General features: G+C 43.2%; 1 protein-coding gene across 1 annotated transcript in view; it reads right to left on the bottom strand.

The window, feature by feature from the left end:
- Positions 1-23,716, bottom strand: part of TAFA4 (TAFA chemokine like family member 4) — a 337,297-nt gene that overhangs the window by 190,212 nt on the left and 123,369 nt on the right. Inside the window, exon 2 of the mRNA XM_077451977.1 lies at positions 2,847-2,983. Within this exon, the coding sequence (XP_077308103.1) occupies positions 2,847-2,926 (80 nt within the window). The 5' untranslated portion in view covers positions 2,927-2,983. The remainder of the gene's footprint in view (positions 1-2,846; positions 2,984-23,716) is intronic.

Below are 23,716 nucleotides of genomic sequence, written 5' to 3' on the forward strand. Positions count from 1 at the left end.
ACCCTTGATCATACTCTAGTGTTAACCCCTTTCCTGCCAGTGGCATTTATTCAGTAACGCCATACACATGATGTAAAAGAAAACGTGATTCATCAGACCAGGCCACCTTCTTTCATTGCTCTGTTGTCCAGTTCTGTTGTTTATGTTCCCATTGCCCACTGAATACAGGTCAGCATGGGCACCCTGACTTGTCTGCGGGTACACAGCCCCCTACCCAACAAACTGCCATGCGCTGTGTGCTCAGCTCAGCTGTGTGCACAATGCTCCTGATCACAGGGAGCAGTGAAATCTGTCATGTCCCAAGGCAGAATGGGAAATGCCTTATTTACATCTCCCTGCTCTGCTGCTCTGTGATAGGATCACCGGGAGACCGGCGGACATCAAGTTTGGGGGTCCCGTGGGCACGGTCATGCTGTACGCATTGAGTGCATACACCCGCTAGCCTTGCCAATTAAAGGGGACTTACAGGTACGCCAATTTCCCACTGCTGCCATTGTGCCGACGTATATTGGCGCACAGTTGTCGGAAAGTGGTTTAATAGCGTTTTTACTTTGTGATGGGTTAAGTGTGTCCTAGGGAGTGATTCTAACTGTGGGAGGGGATAGGCTTCCACTCACATGACAGCGATCACTGCTCCCGATCACAGGGAGCAGTGAACTCTGTCATGTCACAAGGCAGAACGGGGGAAATGCCTTGTTTATATCTCCCTGTTCTGCGGCTCGGTGACACGATCACCGGGAGACCGGTGGACATCAAGTCCATGGGTCCCGCGGGCACGGCGAGCGCGTGCACCTGCTAGCCCCACCAATTAAAGGGGACATACAGGTATGCCCATTTGCCCACTGCTGCCATATTGCCAACGTATATTGGCGTGCAGTGGTCGGCAAGTGGTTAAATAGCGTTTTTAATTTGTGATGATCAGATACAGTTAAGTTTCACTTTAAGTGACCCCCTAACATTGCCCTTCAAGGCAAAAAGTAAAGGGTTGTTTTATTGTAATGGGTGGCCTCATTGGTCACTTAGAGTAGGGTGACCAGACATCCCTGGTTTCCGGGGACAGTCCCCGGATTGAGGACACTGTCTCTGGACCAAGTCTGTCCCCGGTTTTGTCCCCGGATTGGATTTGAACAGGGGCTGGGGCAATTTCAAACACTGTAAGTGCAGAATAAAAAATAAAAAATCTGAATCACACCCCCCCCCACTCTTACTAGCTTAGGGGGGTGTATTGTTTTCCATTATCTGTGCCCCTTTCTGATGATCATGTGCTGGTCAGAGTGGAAGGAATATTTCTTAAGTTTCGGGGGCATGCCCATCCAGCTCTGCTCGCATGTTCTTCTGCCTTGGCTCAAGTCCCGGCCACCAGCCTACCTGCTTATCTCCTTATCTTCCCTGGCGGAGTGATTTTCTTCCGCTCCCCACCCAGTAGTAGCCAGGGCCTGGAGAGTAAGACTTGACAGGCTGTGAGGCAGGCGGCAGCGGCGATGGGCAGAGAGCGGTGATTGCCGCCATTACTAGTAAAAAAAAAAATTATGTCCCGGATTTCATTTAAAAAATCTGGTCACCTTAAAGAGGAAGTAAAGGCTATTTTTATTTTTTAAATGCAACCTGCAAGGCAAAGGCATAATGAGCTAGTATGCATAGCATACTAGCTCATTATGAATAACTTACCTGAGAACGTAGCCCCCAAAGCGGTCCTCCTCCTTTATCTTCGCCGCTGCCATGTATCCCGGAGTGACTTCCGGGTCTCACTGCTCCAGCGCTGTGATTCGCTGGAGCTGCGATGATGTCACTCCCGTGCATGCACACGGGAGCCGACACGAGCGGCATATCGCCGTGATCTGCGGCGTGCTCAGTGCGCCTGCGCGCCGCTGTCTACGGCGCATGCTTCGTAGACCGCGGTGCCTGTCTTTTTGTAAATATCTCCTAAACCGTATAGGTTTAGGAGATATTTCTTGGACCTACAGGTAAGCCTTAATCTAGGCTTACCTGTAGGTCAAAGTGGTTTGTAATGCCCCATACACACGAGAGGACTTATGTCCGACAGACTTCCAAAGGAGTTCCGCCGGAGTTCCGACGGAGTTCTGACAGACTTTTCGGCCGAACGGACTTGGCCACACACGATCACACTAAACTCCGACGGATTCGAACGTGATGACGTACGACCCGACTCGAATAAGGAAGTTCATAGCCAGTAGCCAATAGCTGCCCTAGCGTCGGTTTTAGTCCGTCGGAGTAGCATACACACGAGTGGATTTTTCGAAGGGGACCGGGTCCGGCGGAGTTCCGTCGGGAAAATTTGAAGCATGCTTCATTTCTAAAGTCCGTCAGACTTTTGCGAAGCTAAAGTCCGTTGCAGCCCACACACGATCGGATAGTCTGACGGACTCGGTCTGACGGACTTTGGATGTTGAAAAGTCCGCTCGTGTGTACGGGGCATAAGGGTTTACAACCACTTTAGCTTAGAGGCTAGTCAAGAACCAGAGCCAAACTCAAACTTTGCAAGAAAGGTTGAATTTGCATATTCTTTTAGCTTTCGTTATCTTTGCGTCTTCTGATTATTTTTACGGAAGGTGACCTTTGCTTATTCATCGTGTACTATTTGCATTGCTTAGGTTTGTGACACATTTTGCTTAGTCTTAAATCTGACCGACAGCAACAGCTTCCAGGAGTTGCTATAACAGCTACAGATGTATATTCTTTGGCAATGCATGACGTTATCCTGCAGTGAATAAAAAAAAAAACAACAATCTTCCAGCCACAACAGACACAACCCCTATCCAGTCTGTCACTCCAGAGAATCCATCTCCTTCACCACCTCTGTATCTACAATTCCAGAAACTTCTTACCTTAGGGGCTTTGCGAGAATTTTATTCCAGTCAAACACAATTATTTTTGTATCTGCTTCAAAGTTGCTCCAAATTCCCATTTGCAGTTACAGGTAACAAGCTCTGCATCTCATAAAATATCTTCCCCCCGAAGAGACCTACAAAACAAAATAGAACAGACGGCAATTAGAGGTTTAAACTGTAATGTTTGCACAGCTTTCCTTCCCAATATCATTGTTTAGAATCAATATCAAGAGTTTCTGTTTTTAATGAAAGTTATTCATTGTAAATATTTCTGTCCATTCCATATTGGTTGTGGCCTAATGGATGACTGTCATCAGTTGGCCCAAATGAATCTGCAAAGGCTGGAGGTGACTGATAAACATATGATAATTTTTTGCTAATTCAGCCATTTATGGCCAGATTGGTAGCCTACATTTGTTGACAAGCCTGGGCAATTTAACCACTTGCTTACTGGGCACTTAAACACCCTTCCTGCCCAGACCAATTTTCAGCTTTCAGTGCTCTCACACTTTGAATGACAATTACTCAGTCATGCAACACTGTACCCAAATGAATTTTTTGTCCTTTTTTTCCCACAAATAGAGCTTTCTTTTGGTGGTATTTGATCATCTCTGGGGTTTTTATTTTTTGCGCTATAAATGAAAAAAGACCGAAATTTTGAAAAAAAATGCATATTTCTTTGTTTCTGTGACAGAATTATGCAAATTATTAATTTTTCTTCATAAATTTTGGCCACAATTTATACTGCTATATATCTTTGATAAAAATAACCCAAATGAGTGGATATTATTTGGTCTTTGTGAAAGTTAGAGAGTCTACAAGCTGTGGTGTGAATCGCACAAAATTGATCACATCTGATGTACTGGTGGACTATCTCGCTTCTTGTGACCCGAACAAGCCAGGAAAATACAAATACCCCCCAAATGACCCCTTTTTGGAAATTAGACATTCCAAGGTATTTAGTAAGAGGCATAGTGAGCTTTTTGATGTTGTCATTTTTTTCCCCACAATTCTTTGCAAAATTAAGATTTTTCATTTTTTTTTTCCACAAAATTGTCATTGTAATAGGTTATTTCTCTCACGTGGCATGTGTATACCACAAATGACACCCCCAAAATAATTTCTGCTACACCTCCTGAGTATTACAATACCACATGTGGGGGACTTTTTCACAGCCTGGCCACAGAGAGGCCCAACATGCAGGGAGCGCCATCACGTGTTCTAGGAGCATAAATTACACATCTAACTTGTTGACTACCTATTACACTTTTGAAGGCCCTGGAGCACCAGGACAATGACACGTGACACTGATGACAGATGGCACTGATACGTGGCAATGATGATGCTTATACGTGGCACTGATGACACGTGGCACTAATATGTGGTACTGATGACAGGTTGCACTTATACGTGGCACTTATACGTGGCACTGATGACATGTGGCACTAATACGTGGCACTGAAGACACGTGGCGCTAATACGTGGCACTGATGACAGATGGCACTAATACGTGGCACTGATGACAGATGGCACTAATACGTGGCACCGATGACGCGTGACACTGATGACAGGTGGCACTGATAAGTGGCATTGATGACATGTGACACTGACAACAGGTGGCACGTGACACTGACAGGTGGCACTGATGACAAATGGCACTGATACGTGGCACTGACAGATGGCACTAATATGTGGCACTGATGACAGATGGCACTATGTGACACTGATGACATGTGGCACTGATGACAGATGGCACTTATACGTGGCACTGATGACAGATGGCACTTATACGTGGCACTGATGACAGATGGCACTGGGGACAAATGGCACTAACAGGTGGCACTGGGGACAGATAGCACTAACAGGTGGCACTGGGGGCAGGTAGCACTGGGGTGGATGGCACTGGGGCGGATGGCACTGGGATGGATGGCACTGGGGCGGATGGCACTGGGATGGATGGCACTGGGGCAGGATGGCACTGGGGCGGATGGCACTGGGGCGGATGGCACTGGGGCGGATAGCATTGGGGCAGGATAGCACTGGGGGAGGATGGCACTGGGGGCGGATGGCACTGGGGGCGGATGGCACTTTTTTTAAACTATTTTTTAACTTTTTTTTACACTCACGGCCGCTGCAGCCGTTCATCTCTCCCTCCTCACACGCTGTCTGTGTGAGGAGAGAGAGAGGCGCTGAGAGATGATCTCATATGTTTACATATGAGATCATCTCCCAATGGACATGCCGATCGCGCTGTAAACGGCCGCTGTGATTGCCCGTTTACAGCAATCTGTGTTTGCCTGTCCCCGGGGGACATGGCAAACACAGAACTTCCCCGATGCGCGCCCACGGCGGCACGCATTGCGGAAGTAAATAACAGGACGTCCAGGGACGGTCTCCCGGACGAAAGAGCCCGCTCTACGGTCGTCATTCGGCTATAGGGCAGGAGCGAGGTGGTTAAACAGTACATATAAACAAAAAAATTACCCTTAGCAAACAACCCATGTCCAATATGTAACGAACGTGGGTGTCAGACCCCTGCCCTCCTCACTAACTAAATAGCCAGTAGCCAATAGCTGCCCTTGCATCATATTTGGTCCGTTGGACTAGCACACAGATGAACGGTTTTCCAGATTTTAGTCCGTTGGATAGATTTGAAACATGTTCTATTTCTAGATCTGTCTGATTTTTTTTTTCAAAAAACGATTGGACTAGCCCACACACAATCAGATTGTCCGACGGACTAATCCCGTCAGACCTAGTCTGCCAGAAAGTCCGGTCGCGTTTATGCAGCATAATACACACTGCCACCACAGATAGGTCTGCTCAGAGGCCTTATTCTAACACAGTAGTGTTCTTCAAGAGGCAGGTTTGTTTATAGCTTGCATTAAGAGCTTTAGAGACAAGGTTAACACTTTTCACAATAAGGATTTAATAATGAAAAGGTCAAAATTGGCGCAAATAAAATATTTACAGAAAAGATGTTTCAAAGAGATAAAGACAGTATACAGCCACAAAGAAATAAGGTAGAGTTGAGGAGGAAGAATACTTGCAAATAATGTGTGAGGGTAGATCAGAGTTTGATCGATGAGCTGGGTAATCGGTTCTCAAACTTGGCAGATGTTCCTGTTTTGATGGTAAAAGGAGAACTCTCTACTGTATTTGCATCTGCTCTTTTCTGAGGGTTCAAAGGGGTGTTGACAGTTACCAATGACCATTCGTCTGGTCATCTTGTTTAGGGGTGGTTGCTGGTAGGTCTCTACATTCATTACCATGTCCCAGGTACACTGAAGCAATGGATACATGCTTCTACTCACTCTGAAGGCAATACCCTTGACCTTGATTTCTCCCACCTATGCACTCCGTGCAACCTCTCCAACTATCCTTACCTTCTCTCTGATCACTACCTTATTAGTTTCAGTCTCTCCCTCTCCCCCACCTCCTCTACCTTCAACCACCTAATTTTTACCCATAGAAATCTACGCCATCTCAACCCTTCTCTTCTCTACTCTGCTACTGACCACTTCTATGACAAACTCGCACCCCTGTCCTGCACCAACCTAGCCACTTCTGTCTACAACACTTCACTTCTAGCCTCACTGGACACACTGCCCCCCCTCAGTACACACCGAATCAGGCCCCGTCCCCTTCAACCTTGGCAAACAGATGACACTAGAACTCTGAAAAAAACACAGCCGTGTTCTTGAGCGCATGTGGCGTAAGACAAAGTCCCAGAAAGATATCAGCCAGTATAAAGCTGTCCTCCAAAAATACAATTCCTGCCTCCTCTGTGCCAAGCAGACATATCTCATATCTCTCATTAACACCTTATCATCATGTCCCCATCAACTGTTCTCTACCTTAAACTCTCTACTTCATCCTCCACTGCCTCCACCCACCAACTCACTCACAGCCTAGGAAAACTCCAATCACTTCAAACAGAAGATTGATACAATTGGTGAGGAGGTCTCTACTGTTCAGATACCCTCCACACTTTACACTTCATGCCCACAGGTACAATCATTGCTTCCCTCTTTCAACCCCACTACTATAGACGAAGTTGCTAAATTACTTCCTAACGTCCATCTTACCACCTTCCCTCTGGATCCTGTTCCCTCACAAATGTTACATTCACCCTTTAGCTCTAGTCTACACTCTCTAACCCACATCTTCAATCTCTCCCTCTCTTCTGGCATCTTCCCCAACTCTTTAAAACATGCACTTGTCAGCCCCATACTTAAAAAGCCCTCACTGAACCCATCAAATCCCCATCTCCTTGCTCCCCTTTTTATCCAAACTCCTTGAACATCTAGTCTTCAACCGACTGAGTGACCACCTTGCTGATAATAGCCTTTTTGATCCTCTTCAGTCTGGATTTTGTCCTCAACACTCCACAGAAACTGCTCTCCTAAAACTAACAAACGATCTTCTAATGGACAAAACTAAGGGACACAATTCTGTACTTCTACACCTGGATCTCTCTGCTGCCTTTGATACGGTTGACCACCCCCTCCTCCTCCTCAAAACACTCCACGCCTTTGGTCTCCATGATTGTACTCTTTGCTGGTTCTCTACCTACTTATCCAACTGTACCTTTAGCGTTACTTACAATTCTACTTCCTCCTCTCCTCTTCCTTTCTCTGTTGGAGTCCCCCAAGGTTCTGTTCTTGGACATCTCCTATTTTCATTCTACACCTCCTCCCTGGGTCAGCTGATAGCCTCCCACGGCTTCTAATACCATCTCTATGCTGACGACACTCAAATCTATTTCTCTACCCCTCAACTCACTCATTCAGTCTCCTCACATACCATTCATTTACTATCAGATATATCAGTTTGGATGTCGCACCACTTCCTCAAACTTAATCTATTAAAACAAAAAAGTGTGGCGCTTAGGTGGCAACAAACCACATGAACCAGTAAGGCACTAATTCAAGCAAAGAAAATTACATACACTTCAAAAAAAAGAAATTATGTGTAAATTCCGTTGTATATTAAGAGATCTTACTCCCAGGTGGAAGAGTGCATGAACCTCATGCACACAAAAGATTAAGGTAAATAAAATTAATTTAACATATACAGTCCATCAAGTGAACGTCTAACAGTCCTTGAAATCTGTAATATCAATCACAATTCCAAACTTGAGGTGACGTGAAAAAAGGTGAAATTCAACTTCTGATGTGTAGAATAATACCACCACCACCGTGATAAAGAAGGGGAGAGGAGGCTTACCAAATGACGTGGACTCAGAGGAAGGCTTACGCCTCTCGAGTCATATGGGCCTGTAGGTAAGAAAACCAGATAATCGTAGATCTAGTATGTAATCTCCCGCAAGTCTTCAGGTCATGAAATCATCCGTAGCGATCCTCCTATAGTGCTCATCCCACGAAAATAGGGCGCTCAGGTATCAAAGACCATGGAAGTAGAAAACTAGCATAGCGTGATACCGTTTTAACATCCAATTTATTAAAAAATAATAATAAAATTACACTCACATTTGGTTCAATCGTAATAACATAGTCAGAAAGTAGCGATGTCTGTAAGGGGGTCCACCCGACGCGTTTCAACTAAACAGTCGTCCTCTGGGGTGTGGACCCCCCCAAACAGCATCGCTTATAAATACAAAATGACCCCAAAATAACCAATGACCCCGGAAGCACTTGGCACTTCCGGTCACATGTTCCGGAAGTGTATATATTAAAAACTCCTCCATGTATATTTATTATCCTTACATATAGCATCATCCCCATCAGAGATGCCCGCCAAATATCCAAAATATAAGCGAGACTGTGAATATTTGGATATGAAAGATTTTCCACATCTTGGGCATAAATTAGCATCCGTCCTGTGTCATAACCAAGCCTCGTTCTGATCACGAGGCCTGGCCATCCAAACAGCAGCATGCAGCATAGTCAAGCCTCGCTCTGATTATGAGGCCAGGCCTCATATTAGCATCCATCCTGTGTCGTAACCAAGCCTCATTCTGATCACGAGGCCTGGCCATCCAAACAACAGCATGCAGCGTATTCAAGCCTCGCTCTGATCTTGATCGAACTTCTTTGCTGGGGGAGAGGCCTCGTAGGGAGGATGATGGCCACTATAAATGGTCCTTCCTAACCCGGTTCTCTACACAGCACAAACAAATTAAGAATATTTTTGAAAGACATTGGAGCATCCTAAGGAACGATAAAGTCCTTGGACCTCTTATACCGGAAAGACCCAAGGTGGTCTACCGGGGTTTACCTGCATTGAAAAGTAAGATTGCCCCCTCTATCATCAACCCCCCTGTAAAACCCATGTTGTTTCACAATTGGACAGGTTACTATCCATGCAAAAGGTGTACGGTTTGTCATCATAATAGCAGTGGACGCAGCAGCACTAAGGAATTTAAATCTACCGTAACGGGCCGTACTTATAAGATCAAACAGTTCTGCACCTGTGCCACAATAAACGTAGTGTATCTACTGACTTGTCCTTGTGGCAAACAGTATGTAGGTAGAACTATAAGATCATTCACCACTCATGTGTCTGAACACATTAACTTAATAAAACTTGGGAGCCTGAAACATACTGTTCCGCGTCACTATCGACAACACCATGCTCGAAATCCTATGGGAACTCAGTATCTGGTCATAGACAGATATATTTCACCATGGAGGGGCGGAGCTAACACCAGGGGTGTTTCAAGACTTGAAACATTCTGGATCTATGAGCTACAGACTTATCATCCTTTTGGAATGAACGTGGAGCTAGACATAAATGCATTTATTAATCAAGCATAAGGACTAAATAACAACTTTTAAATTTTTTTTATAATATCTTTTTAGTTATTCATTGGCCCTCCCCTGATTGATCTACATTTGCATTAAAATCGATTGTTATTCAGTCGAACTATTTAATTTGTAGTGATTGCATGATGTACTCACTACAAATGGTAATTGGTGGGAATACTATTTGATTGGTGGCCAATTGTTTTAATTTGTTTTAGTAGCGTGGTTTTTTGGAGAAATTAATGACCCCTATTGAGGTGGAGTAAATGTTTTATCTCCCCTTTTCTCCTCCTTTTTTTTTTTTTATTTTTTTTTTTTTTTCCCCCTTATGGTGAATATGTTCATGTGAATATCTGTATATATATATATATATACTTTGTATATCTACTAAATATGTGTAAAGTTTATAATGATGCCCCCCTTAAGACCATGACTCCGGCAGACGCTGTATGTGATATGTATGGCATCGTCCTGTTGCTATGGAGTTGCTTGACGCCCCCTATGGGGAGGTTATGTGGGGCGGGTTCATATACACACAAGCGGTCAGTATGCGGCTAGATAATGATTGTTGCAGCCAGTCCGTGGGTTGGGCCTCGTTCTGAGAGCGAGGCTTGGTCCTGGGAAGTGTTTGCTGGCTAAACGTTCTGAGAGCAGGGCTTGGTTTTCAGAATGAGGCTTGAATATGCTGCATGCTGTTGTTTGGATGGCCAGGCCTCGTGATCAGAACGAGGCTTGGTTACGACACAGGATGGATGCTGATATGAGGCCTGGCCTCATGGTCAGAGCGAGGCTTGGTTTTCGGAACGAGGCTTGGATATGCTGCATGCTGTTTGGAAGGCCAGGCCTCGTGATCAGAACGAGGCTTGGTTACGACACAGGATGGATGCTAATATGAGGTCTGGCCTCATAATCAGAGCGAGGCTTGAATACGCTGCATGCTGTTGTTTGGATGGCCAGGCCTCGTGATCAGAATGAGGCTTGGTTACGACACAGGATGGATGCTAATATGAGGCCTGGCCTCATAATCAGAGCCAGGCTTGACTATGCTGCATGCTGCTGTTTGGATGGCCAGGCCTCGTGATCAGAACGAGGCTTGGTTATGACACAGGACGGATGCTAATTTATGCCCAAGATGTGGAAAATCTTTCATATCCAAATATTCACAGTCTCGCTTATATTTTGGATATTTGGCGGGCATCTCTGATGGGGATGATGCTATATGTAAGGATAATAAATATACATGGAGGAGTTTTTAATATATACACTTCCGGAACATGTGACCGGAAGTGCCAAGTGCTTCCGGGGTCATTGGTTATTTTGGGGTCATTTTGTATTTATAAGCGATGCTGTTTGGGGGGGTCCACACCCCAGAGGACGACTGTTTAGTTGAAACGCGTCGGGTGGACCCCCTTACAGACATCGCTACTTTCTGACTATGTTATTACGATTGAACCAAATGTGAGTGTAATTTTATTATTATTTTTTAATAAATTGGATGTTAGAACGGTATCACGCTATGCTAGTTTTCTACTTCCATGGTCTTTGATACCTGAGCGCCCTATTTTCGTGGGATGAGCACTATAGGAGGATCGCTACGGATGATTTCATGACCTGAAGACTTGCGGGGGATTACATACTAGATCTACGATTATCTGGTTTGCTTATCTACAGGCCCATATGACTCGAGAGGCGTAAGCCTTCCTCTGAGTCCACGTCATTTGGTAAGCCTCCTCTCCCCTTCTTTATCACGGTGGTGGTGGTATTATTCTACACATCAGAAGTTGAATTTCACCTTTTTTCACGTCACCTCAAGTTTGGAATTGTGATTGATATTACACATTTCAAGGACTGTTATGCCCCGTACACACGAGCGGACTTTTCAACATCCAAAGTCCGAAGGACCGAGTCCGTCAGACTATCCGATCGTGTGTGGGCTGCAACGGACTTTTGATTCGCCAAAGTCTGACGGACTTTAGAAATGAAGCATGCTTCAAATTTTCCCGAAGGAACTCCGCCGGACCCGGTCCCCTTCGAAAACTCCGCTCGTGTGTATGCTACTCCGACGGACTAAAACCGACGCGAGGGCAGCTATTGGCTACTGGCTATGAACTTCCTTATTCGAGTCAGGTCGTACGTCATCACGTTCGAATCCGTCGGAGTTTAGTGTGATCGTGTGTGGCCAAGTCCGTTCGGCCGAAAAGTCTGTCAGAACTCCGTCGGAACTCCGGCGGAACTCCGGCGGAACTCCGGCGGAACTCCTTTGGAAGTCTGTCGGACATAAGTCCTCTCGTGTGTACGGGGCATAAGACGTTCACTTGATGGACTGTATATGTTAAATTAATTTTATTTACCTTAATCTTTTGTGTGCATGAGGTTCATGCACTCTTCCACCTGGGAGTAAGATCTCTTAATATACAACGGAATTTACACATAATTTCTTTTTTTTGAAGTGTATGTAATTTTCTTTGCTTGAATTAGTGCCTTACTGGTTCATGTGGTTTGTTGCCACCTAAGCGCCACACTTTTTTGTTTTAATTTTTGCATGTTACTGTGTAGTCTTCAGTAGTGTTGGCAGCTGGGTAGAACACATCTTTTCACAGTGCAGTATTTTTTTACACCTTCAAACTTAATCTATGCATAACCAAACTTATAATTTTTCCTCCCCCACGTGCCACTTCCCCTGATCTCTCTGTCAAAATCGATAGCACAACTATCAGTCCATCCCCACATGCCAAGGTCCTATGAGTTGTCCTAGAATCTGAACTCTCCTTTAAACCCCACGTCTAGTCACTGTCCAAATCTTGCCGCCTCAACCACCACAACATCTCCAAAATACGCCCCTTTCTAACCAATGACACAGTAAGGCTCTTAATTCACTCCTTGGTTATCTCGCACCTCGATTATTTAAATTCCCTCCTCATTAGCTTACCTCTACATACTCTATCCCCCCTTCAATCCATCATGAATGCTGCTGCCAGACTCATCCACCTTACCAACCGCTCTGTCTCTGCTACTCCTCTCTGTCAATCCCTCCACTGCCTTCCGCTCACCCAACAAATTAAATTCAAAATGCTAACAACTACCTACAAAGTCCTCCACAACTCTTCCCCCAGCTACATCACTGACCTAGTCTCAAAATACCAACCTAATCGTTCTCATCATTCTTCTCAAGACCTCCCGCTCTCTAGCTCTCTCATCACCTCCTCCCATGCTCATCTCCAGGACTTTTTCAGAGCCTCTCCAAGCCTATGGAACTCCTTACCCCAATCTGTCTGTCTATCTCCTACTCTATTAGCATTTAGACGATCCCTGAAAACCCTTCACTTCAGAGAAGCCTATCCTACCCACACCTAACAACCGTATTTTCATTTTGTCCATCTGATCATCCCCCACAGCTACTACCCTATGTTCCACTTGACCCTCCTTTCTAGATTGTAAGCTCTAACTAGCAGGGCCCTCTGATCCCTTCTGTATTGAATTGTATTGTAATTGTACTGTCTTCCCTCATGTTGTAAAGCGCTGCGCAAACTGTTGGCGCTATATAAATCCTGTATAATGATAATAGTAATAATGTCAGAACTATTTGTAAAATCTGAAGATATAGGTAGATAAAATCATAGACAAATCTTGACTTGGTCAAACTAGGTCCTGCCCTTGACCACCTGACAAACCTACCTACTGGTCCTCTAATGTGATGAAGAGGAGGAGAGCTGGAGGTGAGGTGCTGGATACAGATCTTCAACCTGTAGAACTAAAGCATTGGCTGGGCCTTGGATTTGACAGCTCTCCACAAAACTGGGCACCTTCCAAAGAATAGGGGGTCACCCAAATTGAGCAATCAACATATAGATGAGCCAAGAGCACCAAATGGTCATCTCATAAGTCCAAAGTCCTTTATTACAATCACAGGTAACAACAGGAGGCCAAAAAGGCAGCAAATGGTCAAAAGTCCCCTTTAACAGGGCTTAAAACGATGTAGCAAAAAGTATCTATTGCTCTCAAAATATAGTTCCAGAAAAAGATCTTGAGCAGGAAAAATAGTTTACAGATGATTTGCCTGTGTCACTACCAAGTGATCACTGTTTTTTTTTTTGTAAATTCTTTATTTAAAAGAAAGGGAAATACAAATCATGAAAAAGCAATATGTCATACATCACCTTCAGCCAAACAAAAGAAACGGCTGGCACATATCATGAATATCTTACACACAGAGATGGTTCTACCAAGTAATCAGTGTTAACTGTGATTGTAATAAAGGACTTTGGGCCATTGAGACGATTGTTTGGCAGTCTTTCTTGACTCTTCTTTTACTGACTACTAGGGACGTTGAGCAACAATATGCAGGTTTGTAACAAAGCTTGATTTTTTTGAAAAGGAAAAGTTGAGATGTGCATGTGGTTTTCAAAGGAGACTTCTGCTTATGCATAAATGAATTGTCCATATAAATTGTCCGTATTTCTGACAGGGTCACTTTACTGTCATCGGTAGCCAGGAAAAAAACTCAGTAGCAGTAAATGTAGCAGAATCCCTAACCTCTTCCAGTCTAATGAGAACCTTTGAGGCCACAGACCACCGACATCCTTCAATATGTAGTGGGCTGTGAGGCATAGTGGGTGCAAAGGTGGTAAAAATCATTGGGCGAAAGACACTTCTTGGATGCAAAAGAGGTTTTATTTCTTTTAACAGTACTTTTATAATTTGCAAGGGAAAGAGTGTTGGGGCCAGGACACCCTTAAGTAGATGCAATTTTAGTAGGCAGACTCTGAGGCTTCAATAGGAGGACAGCCGTACAGGGAAATGCCCCAGCAAGGTGCCACTTCTGCACATGCAGGTTTACTGTCCCGTATGGCTACAGTGCTTAACAGTTCCTATTTCAAACGTAACAGTTCTCTCAGCTTTACTACAACTTCTACTTGTAATTCTTCAGCCGTTTGAGCTCCAGGTCTCTCACTGGACCCTCTGATTCGCTAACTCTGAATCCTGTGAGTTCCTCAAGGCTTTTATGGTGGTATCTCCCTCAAGCATCACCCACGCTTCCCTGCTGAGTCCCTAGTTTGGCACTTTGGATACCTTCATGCTTCACCCCTGCTAATCGGCACGGTCCCTGACTTGACACACAAGGCTGCTCTGCAAGCATCACCTCCGCTGGTTGGGTTCCTGACTTGATCACTGCCTGAAGTTTCCCGATTCTCCACTGAGAATACCGCTTCGGTACTTGTTTCAGTTACCTACTGTGGACCCTGGTAAAGGTGGTTGGTCCCTTAGTGGTGACAGCTTCCCTTCTACCTCTGACCACGACAGGTTTTCAGGCAGGCAGAACCATCACTTTTGGTTGGACTGCAAGCCGTAGCCCCAACCCTGCACTGCCCTCTTATTTCTGGATAGTCCCTCACACAGCCTGGCAGGCAGATGCCCCCAGGATAGGTCTAATCTCTGGCCTTGCAGCCTGGGACAGACAACACACATCTACCCAGATGGTAGTTCAGGTGGCACAGAACACATATCACCTGACTGCTCCCGAATATATAGGTTCTCCGAGTAGGCCAGCGGATTCAAGAAAACCCCTGTCCATTGGCTGAGGTACCCCATATACCCATAACCTGACCTTAGGTTGCCCTACTCATATCTAGTACCATCAAGTTCCTGGCCACCTAGTGGTAGAAGAGAAAAGTGCAACAAGGCCAAACTTAGGAAGAAATCAATAGATCTCTATCAATCGACCAAGAAGACTACTCTTGGCAAGTAAATTTGTGAGGGGCTCCCTGACTAAACCCCATGGTGCTACAGTAGGAAGATTTGAAATTGTTAACATTAAGCCCATCTGACATCTGAATTCAATGCTAAAATAGGACCTAATACTGTTTATGGAAGTATAAGATATGCTGAAATTGTAGAGAACATCATGCCTTCTTCATTTTTGGAAGTGCAAAGGTAAACTTATAAAAAAAGCCTTTGTTTGTTTTAATATTTTATACATTTGATATACAAATATACAGTGTATAAATAAGCATTCACATAAAAATTAAGTGCATTGAAAAACCCCAAACCAGGACACAGACAACAATAAAGAGTTATCTAAACCTTCTTCAAGACATCCAAAGATAAAAAAAAAAAAAAAAGTTTGCGTTGGAGCTAAGATTTATGTTTAACCACTTAAGCCCCGGACCAATTTGCAGCCAAAGGACCAGGCCCCTTTCTGCGATTCGGCACTGCGTCGCTTTAACTGACAATTGCGTGGCCATGCAACGTGGCTCCCAAACAAAATCGGCGTCCTTTTTTTCCCATAAATAGAGCTTTCTTTTGGTGGTATTTGATCACCTCTGTGGTTTTTATTTTTTGCGCTATAAATAAAAATAGAGCGACAATTTTGAAAAAAATTCAATATTTTTTACTTATTGCTATAATAAATATCCCCAAAAAATATATAAAAAAACATATTTTTTCCTCAGTTTAAGCCGATATGTATCCTTCTACATATTTTTGGTAAAAAGCGCAAAAGTTATAGCGTTTACAAAATAGGGGATAGTTTTAGAGCATTTTTATGAATATTTTTTTTTTACTAGTAATGGCAGCGATCAGCGATTTTTATTGTGACTGCGACATTATGGCGGACACATTGGACATTTTTGACACACTTTTGGGATCATTGTCATTTATACAGCAATCAGTGCTATTTAAATGCACTGATTCCTGTGTAAATGCCACTGGCAGTGAAGAAGTTAACCACTAGGGGGCGGGGAGGGGTTAAGTGTGTGTGTGTGTGTTTTTTTTTTAACTGTAGGGGGCGTGGCTTGGCGTCTGACGTCACTGATCGTCTTTCCCTATAACAGGGAACAGACGATCGGTGACAGGCTCAGTAGGAAGCACAGAGAGAGGTTTGTTTACACAGACCTCTTCTCGTTCTTCAGCTCTGTTACCCGATCACGGGACACCAGGGGCGATCGGGTCCGCCAGGGGCGGCCACGGTCACGGAGCTCAGGACCGGGTCGGGAACGCGCCACCGGCGGTGCGCTCCTGACCCATGGCTGGGCACTTAAAGAGCAACGTACAGGTACATGCTTGTGCCCAGCCGTGCCATTCTGCGGACGTATATCTGCAGGAGGCGGTCCTTAAGCAGTTAATGTAAATTTATAAGCTTTTCATAAAATAACATAATACCATAGTCAAAGAAGCCAAAAAAGAGATGACGCACTAAGTACATATCATACATATTCAGTAGTACAGGGCAAAAAGGAAAATCGTCAGGTTATATAACCGCCAAACAAAATAGGTGACAACAATTAGGTCAATATACATCCAAAATCGACAAAGGCAGTTACAAAACAGCTGGCATTATAGCACCAGTAGGACAACTCTGCTGATACAACAAACATTAGAGCTGAGCTGAGATTTAAATGAAGGTCTACGCCAGCCTTTTTCAAGTGAAAAGAAAGGAGAAATGGAAAGCGCGTGATCTGACGCTTGGATGAAAAGAATGTATACTTTAATTCATGTATAAAAGATCAATGAATATGAAAGCATATAGAAAGTCTATGTATTCACAACAACAGCAACAGGGTTACAGATGGTACACATACAATTAAAAATTAAAGATAAAAATCAAAAAATCAGGCGTGCCCATGCAGGGGCAAAGTGATACAGAGTGGGCTAACGTGTTTCGGGGTTTCCCCTTTCATCAGAGCCTTGAAGAAAGAGAATCCATTGGGGAGATGTGTCACGTAGATGGAATGGAAACCAAAAAAAAAAAAATATATATATATATATATATATATATATATATATATATATATACATATATACATACATATATATATATATATATATATATATATATACATATAAAGAGAGAGAATGTGCAATATAGTACATAAAGTTGTGTGTTGCACAATATATATATATATATATATATATATATATATATATATATATATATATATATATATATATATATATATATATATATATACGTACAGACTGAGAGACATGAGATGTGAATCAATATAGGGTATTTGAAAACGTAACCATGTAAAAATACTGAAAATATCGAAATATTTAGACATTAAAAGAATTTAAATTTTTAAAAACATTGAAAACATCACAAAGCCATAAAAACCGAAAATCTTGACACTAGAAGTGGTAGTGAAAATTATTCTTATAATGTAACTGCAGAGAAATGAATTGCACTGGAATTACACACACAAAGAAAATGGACATGTATACCCATACGCGCACTCGCGTGCACACATCAGAGTGCACCCATATATATATATATATATATATATATATATATATATATATATATATATATATATATATATATATATATATATATATATATATATGTGTGTGTGGGTGCACTCTGATGTGTGCACGCGAGTGCGCGTATGCGCGTATTAATAACAATTTGATATATATATATATATATATATATATATATATATATATATATATATATCAAATTGTTATTAATATCGTTTGCAGTGCACCTGTGTGTGCTCATAGATATATGCACCAACGTAACATTGGTAATAGTGCTCATATCGTAAACATAGTAATAGTCATATGTGTGCGAACAGCAAGCAAAGGGTAGTGCGCATGTGCATCGATACCCCTGCTCACATGTACACACAAGGGCAGCATTTGTGTAATCAAGAAATAAAAATCACACAGCACAAAAAAACTGTTATGAGAACTCTTGCAACACATCATCTTACATAAATAGCATGTAAATACATGCGTGCAGAAAAGTGCGTATTGATTAGGCTTGCAGCGGTGCCTATTGTGATTGTATAAGATAATGATCAGATGAGAGTATGGAGAATCAGGATAGCTCCTACCTATAAGGTATGAAGGAGTGTATTCCGTTCAGTTTTAGTAGAAAATCCATAGGTGTCTGTCAGTTAGTACCTACAAAAGGAAATGACACAGGAGAATGGACCTGAAGTGGGTAGAATGGTTTGCTAGTGTGTGTCAACTTTGACAGTATCAGTGAAGTGGGAAGGTGGCCTTGGCAAAATGCCTAAAAATTGCCCCAAAACTGTATACAAGCCAGAAGGTGGATCAAGCCTGCCTTGAGAAGTATGTTTTCATTGTGCACCATTATACAGTGTTCTTGTTTGCCCCTCCTCTGCCCTTCTCCGTAAACGCTGGAGTCACATTCGCCGGGCAAGGGAGAAAAACTGAGGGAGAAGATAAACATTGGAGCACTAATCAGTACCAGTGTGCTATGGTGAATTTGTTTTGGAAGAATAAATCAACTCTAATGTTGGATGTCCTATGTGTATGGATATTGTTGCATTATGTAAAACTATTCGTTTTGTTTTTTGGATTTTAGAATGGGGTGCCATGAGAGTGTACATTATTTTAAAGGGCGCCTTGACTGAAAAAAGGCTGAGAAACACTGGTCTAAGCAACCCAATCTTTCCTTCATATTGCTCATTCAAAAACAATTGTATTAAAGTGTATGTGTAGACCACTACTTTTTCAGTTTGGGGTGGAGTAGGGAATGGATAAATCCCCAGTCAGTTTTTTTTTTGCTGTCTATGCCCATTTGGGGAAATTTAAATGTGTGTGCCTGAGATGAATTGAAAGGTTTGAAAAAATGTCTACAAATTGATTAGTCTGTTGTCGCCAGAACATGTGTCCCTATTAGAGGATTAACCAAAAATGTGGGATCTTTCTGTCCCGATGACTATGATCACCAGGAGAAATAAAGATATGGCATTTAGAGAGGGGGAACAGAGGGGGAACATAGGGGAAACAGACAGTAGGTTTTTATCTTTCCCTTCTACTTTATCCAAGACTAAAAAAAAATGTTTAGAAAAGCCTAGAGCTGTACGAATAACAGGAAGTAAGCAGAAGGCTGGCATGACAGGGTTAACAGGGGAACAACTATTGGTGGTTGTTAGTAGGGAAGAGCCCTTCGGTTCGCACCAGAACCTTCGAACGGACCTAAAATTCGTACGAACTTTAGAACCCTATTAAAGTCTATGGGACTCGAACGTTCAAAATCAAAAGTCCTAAATTTAAAGGCTAATATGCAAGATAACACCAGCAATAAGGGGTATCTTCAGGTGTATATTGTGCTGGAGGCACACAACACCCACTTTAACTCCTGCAGATGCCTGTATTAGAGAACACCAGCAATAAAGGGTAGATACAGGTGTATACTGTGTTGAAGGCACACAACACCCACTTTAACTCCTGCAGATGACTGTATTAGAGAACACCAGCAATAAAGGGTAGATACAGGTGTATATTGTGCTGGAGGCACACAACACCCACTAACTCCTGCAGATGCCTGTATTAGAGAACACCAGCAATAAATGGTAGATACAGGTGTATATTGTGCTGGAGGCACACAACACCCACTAACTCCTGCAGATTAATTTATTATAGAACACCAGCAATAAAGGGTAGATACAGGTATATACTGTGCTGGAGGCACACAACACCCACTAACTCCTGCAGATGCCTTAATTAGAGAAAAACAGCAATAAAGGGTATATACAGGTGTATACTGTGCTGGAGGCACACAACACCACTTTAACTTTAAGATGCCTGAGAAAAGAACACACTGTCCCTGCCTATCTAGCTCTTTCCCTGCACGCCGCGACACACCACACAAGGCCGCCGCGCTGACAGCCTTATATAGTGTGGGGCGTGTACTAAACCCCCTGAGCTATAATTGGCCACAGGCATCCTGCCTGTGGCTAATTATGGCTCTCCTCGCTGCCGGCGCTGTGATTGGCCAAGCATGCGGGGTCACAGTGCATGCTTGGCCAATCATGAGCCAGCAATGCACTGCGATGGCATTGTGGGCCGTTTGTACCACACGAATTTGGTGCGAACGGTCCACAAAGTTCTGAATTCGCTGAACAGACGAACGGCCGATGTTCGAGTCGAACACCGAGCTCATCCCTAGTTGTTAGGCTATCCAGGATTGCGCAAAGGGGAGTCAGGGGAGGGGCCAGAGTTAATGTTGGGAACGGCCCCTCCTCTTCCTGTAACACAACATGGGGAGAATTTTCCCGCCCTCCCTCCCCAATTCATAGATTTATTGTTGGTACAGCTTTGTGTGTGTGTATCTGTTTTCTTTTATTACAGGTCACGGGACGGTTTGGATGTCGTAGCAGTGGCTGAGGTTGGTCTTTACGGGTGAAGAAAATTTTTTTGGAAGCATGAGCTCAAAACCTGTTGGTGGGATGGGTTCTGATTATGGTATCCCAGGTAACGGAGGTTATCTGGAGATTGGTGATGGGGCACTGCGGCAAGTGGGCGTCTCTGAGTCAGCTTGTCGGCTTGAGGCCGTATGATCCACTTGAGAGGTTCCGCAGCGTCATTTTGCAATACATTATGGTTGATTGAGGACCTGCAAAGACCAACGCTTGGAAGGACTGATGGTTGTTTTTCATAACAGAAGTTGTTGGTTATATTTTGTTTATGTTAATTATGTATTTATATTTTATATATATTTATAAGTTTGTTAATAAAATAACGCTGCTGCTGCCTTTTTACTCCAGAAGTTGTACGGCTATTATTTAAGGTGGGGAAAAGGTGGAGTAGAAAGGGGGCAGTTTTACAGAGGTACATCTGTTATACAATGGTCATGGCTATACATATAATTTTCACTAATTGTGAGGCCAAGGAATGACTTATCCAAGCCCAGGAAACACAGGGATTCTTCTTCTTTCAGAACATCCTTCTGTCGGATGTGGATATAATAATTCACACTCATTGTGACCTTGTGATCTGGAGGCCCTTCACAATTAGAGGGTTGAATAAGGGCTTGTTAAGTGCTTTTAAGGGCTTTGCTGTCATGATGGCTGCTTATGAAAGAGAGAATGTAAATTAACTAGATCATTGATCATACCACGCACTTAATAATCCCTAATTAATATGGAGAGAGCAGAGGTACTTGAATATGATGACACATAAACCATCTGTGTATTTAAATGATCTATTTAATGCTATTGCTCTGAATGGAATTGTATAGACCTAAGGTCTGCGAGAGGAACTCCCTTTTAAATACTCACACTAAATGCACACACATTGTATATTGTGTATGTGTGCGTATATATATATATATATATATATATATATATATATATATATATATATATATATATATATAATTTTAACTCCTCTCTGCAGTCCTCTCAGAAGAAGCCCTCTAACTCTGTTTTATTCAATGCAAATTATGATAATTAAGTTGCCGTAAAGGCCAACTTTGGGCTCTGTGCCCCCATCGTCAATCAACCATCCTGCCTTGTGGCCCCCAATAGCTTCATTTTTGTTGAGCTACACCTATAGCTCTACAATCAGCAAAGCTTACCCCCCAGCTGATTGTAAAGCTCTGATTCAGCAGGGGGGTTGTGGGTTCTATCCAAATAGACCATTGCTTCCACACAGAGAGCAAAGCCTCTTTCACAAGGGCAGCCAAACAACAGTAAAAACAGGTTGTAGTTGAGCTACAGTTTTAATCGTACCCTAACCACCTAGCTAGAGTCTACCATACAGCCTGAGGGGTCTGTTCACATGAGGCCATGATGCTCTGCATTGCGTTAAATGTAATGCAGCATGTTGAAATGACAGACAGCACTACCTGTCAAACTTGCCCTTGCACATCAATGGGGCCACATCACAACTGCAAGCCAAACACTTCCAATAGAAATGGTGGTTTCAGGAGGTTTCAGGCTGAAGACCTGACAGCAGCTGTCGAACCTCACTCTGATGAAAGAAGAAAGGCGCCTCTAAGTGCAGAATTAAAACTTTTAATATCCCCAAACAAGATTAAAAACACTTACAGAGTCAAGGATAAGAAGAGGCATAACATGGAGGTATGAAGCAGGTGATCCGGCATCACGAGGTCCCAGTGTATCATCACAGCTTTCCAGGGGTAATGATATGCAGCAGCAGAAGGTCCCAGGATAACCAGCAGGTGAACACCCCAAGCTCTGGGAACACTGGTGAAGCAATTGTGATATCTGAGTCAGCGTGGAGCATGAATCCCGGAAATGGCGTCAGCGGGAGGGGACGACAACCAGCATGGACCGCAAACAGGAAATATGTTATCAAAATGGTACGCGTTTTGGAACTACTGATTGGTTCCTTCTTCAAGCCAATGACCATTGGCTTGTTCCCAGAGCCTGGGGTGTTCACCTGCTGGTTATCCTGGGACCTTCTGCTGCTGCATATCGTTACCCCTGGAAAGCTGTGATGATACACTGGGACCTCGTGATGTCGGATCACCTGCTTCATACATCCACCTGCTTCATACATCCATGTTGTGCCTCTTCTTATCCTTGATTCTGTAAGTGTTTTTAATCTTGTTTGGGGATATTAAAAGTTTTAATTCTGCACTTAGAGGCACCTTTTTTCTTTCATCTGTTTTCTATTAGAGATTCCTTCTTTGAGTGCAGCCCTAAGTGTTTGAAGACCACTTCATCCGTCCAATAAAGACACGATCTGCCTGGTCCTGACATTCTGAGCGCCCTTGACATACGTTTTATCTTGAACCGCACTCTGAAACAATAGAATATTTTTTTCGAGACAGAATGAGTGTGAAACGGGCAATTTTCTATGACATGCTGGCAGAGGACAAGCTTTCCTACTCAGGCTGTGGCTGCTTTCTACACAAAATGAACTGTATTCTGCAGACCGTTTGTTTTGATACACCTAGAATGTATTTGGCTTTTTTTAAATGAAACATTCAATTGGGCTTTAGCTAGCATTTTCAGAAATAAAGCCAACTATGACAGACCCCATATTTCTTTGATAGGCTTGCTTTACTACCCCACCACCTCTAAATAACCACGCCTGAGTAAGCAAACCTTGTGGCTAGTCCCTTCCCACAAAGATTTTTGTAAATTTGAATTATAATGTGTCCATAAATAGCTTTTATTTGCAGACACACACAAGACCTTTGCTGGCTCTACAAAAAAAACAAGTTAATGGCCATTTAGTACCAAATCTCTAAAGGACCAATTACTGTCACTGGAGCCTTTAGAGTTAATTAGGACACATTTTAATTGGCCTTATGCTTTCATATTCTTCTGTAATAGTCAAAACAGTGATAATTAGACTGAGCCTGGCATTATG

Source organism: Lithobates pipiens, unplaced genomic scaffold (genome assembly GCF_037356315.1).
Source record: "Lithobates pipiens isolate NorthernLeopardFrog02 unplaced genomic scaffold, aLitPip1_a1.2 Scaffold_23, whole genome shotgun sequence".
Lineage (NCBI taxonomy): Eukaryota > Metazoa > Chordata > Amphibia > Anura > Ranidae > Lithobates > Lithobates pipiens.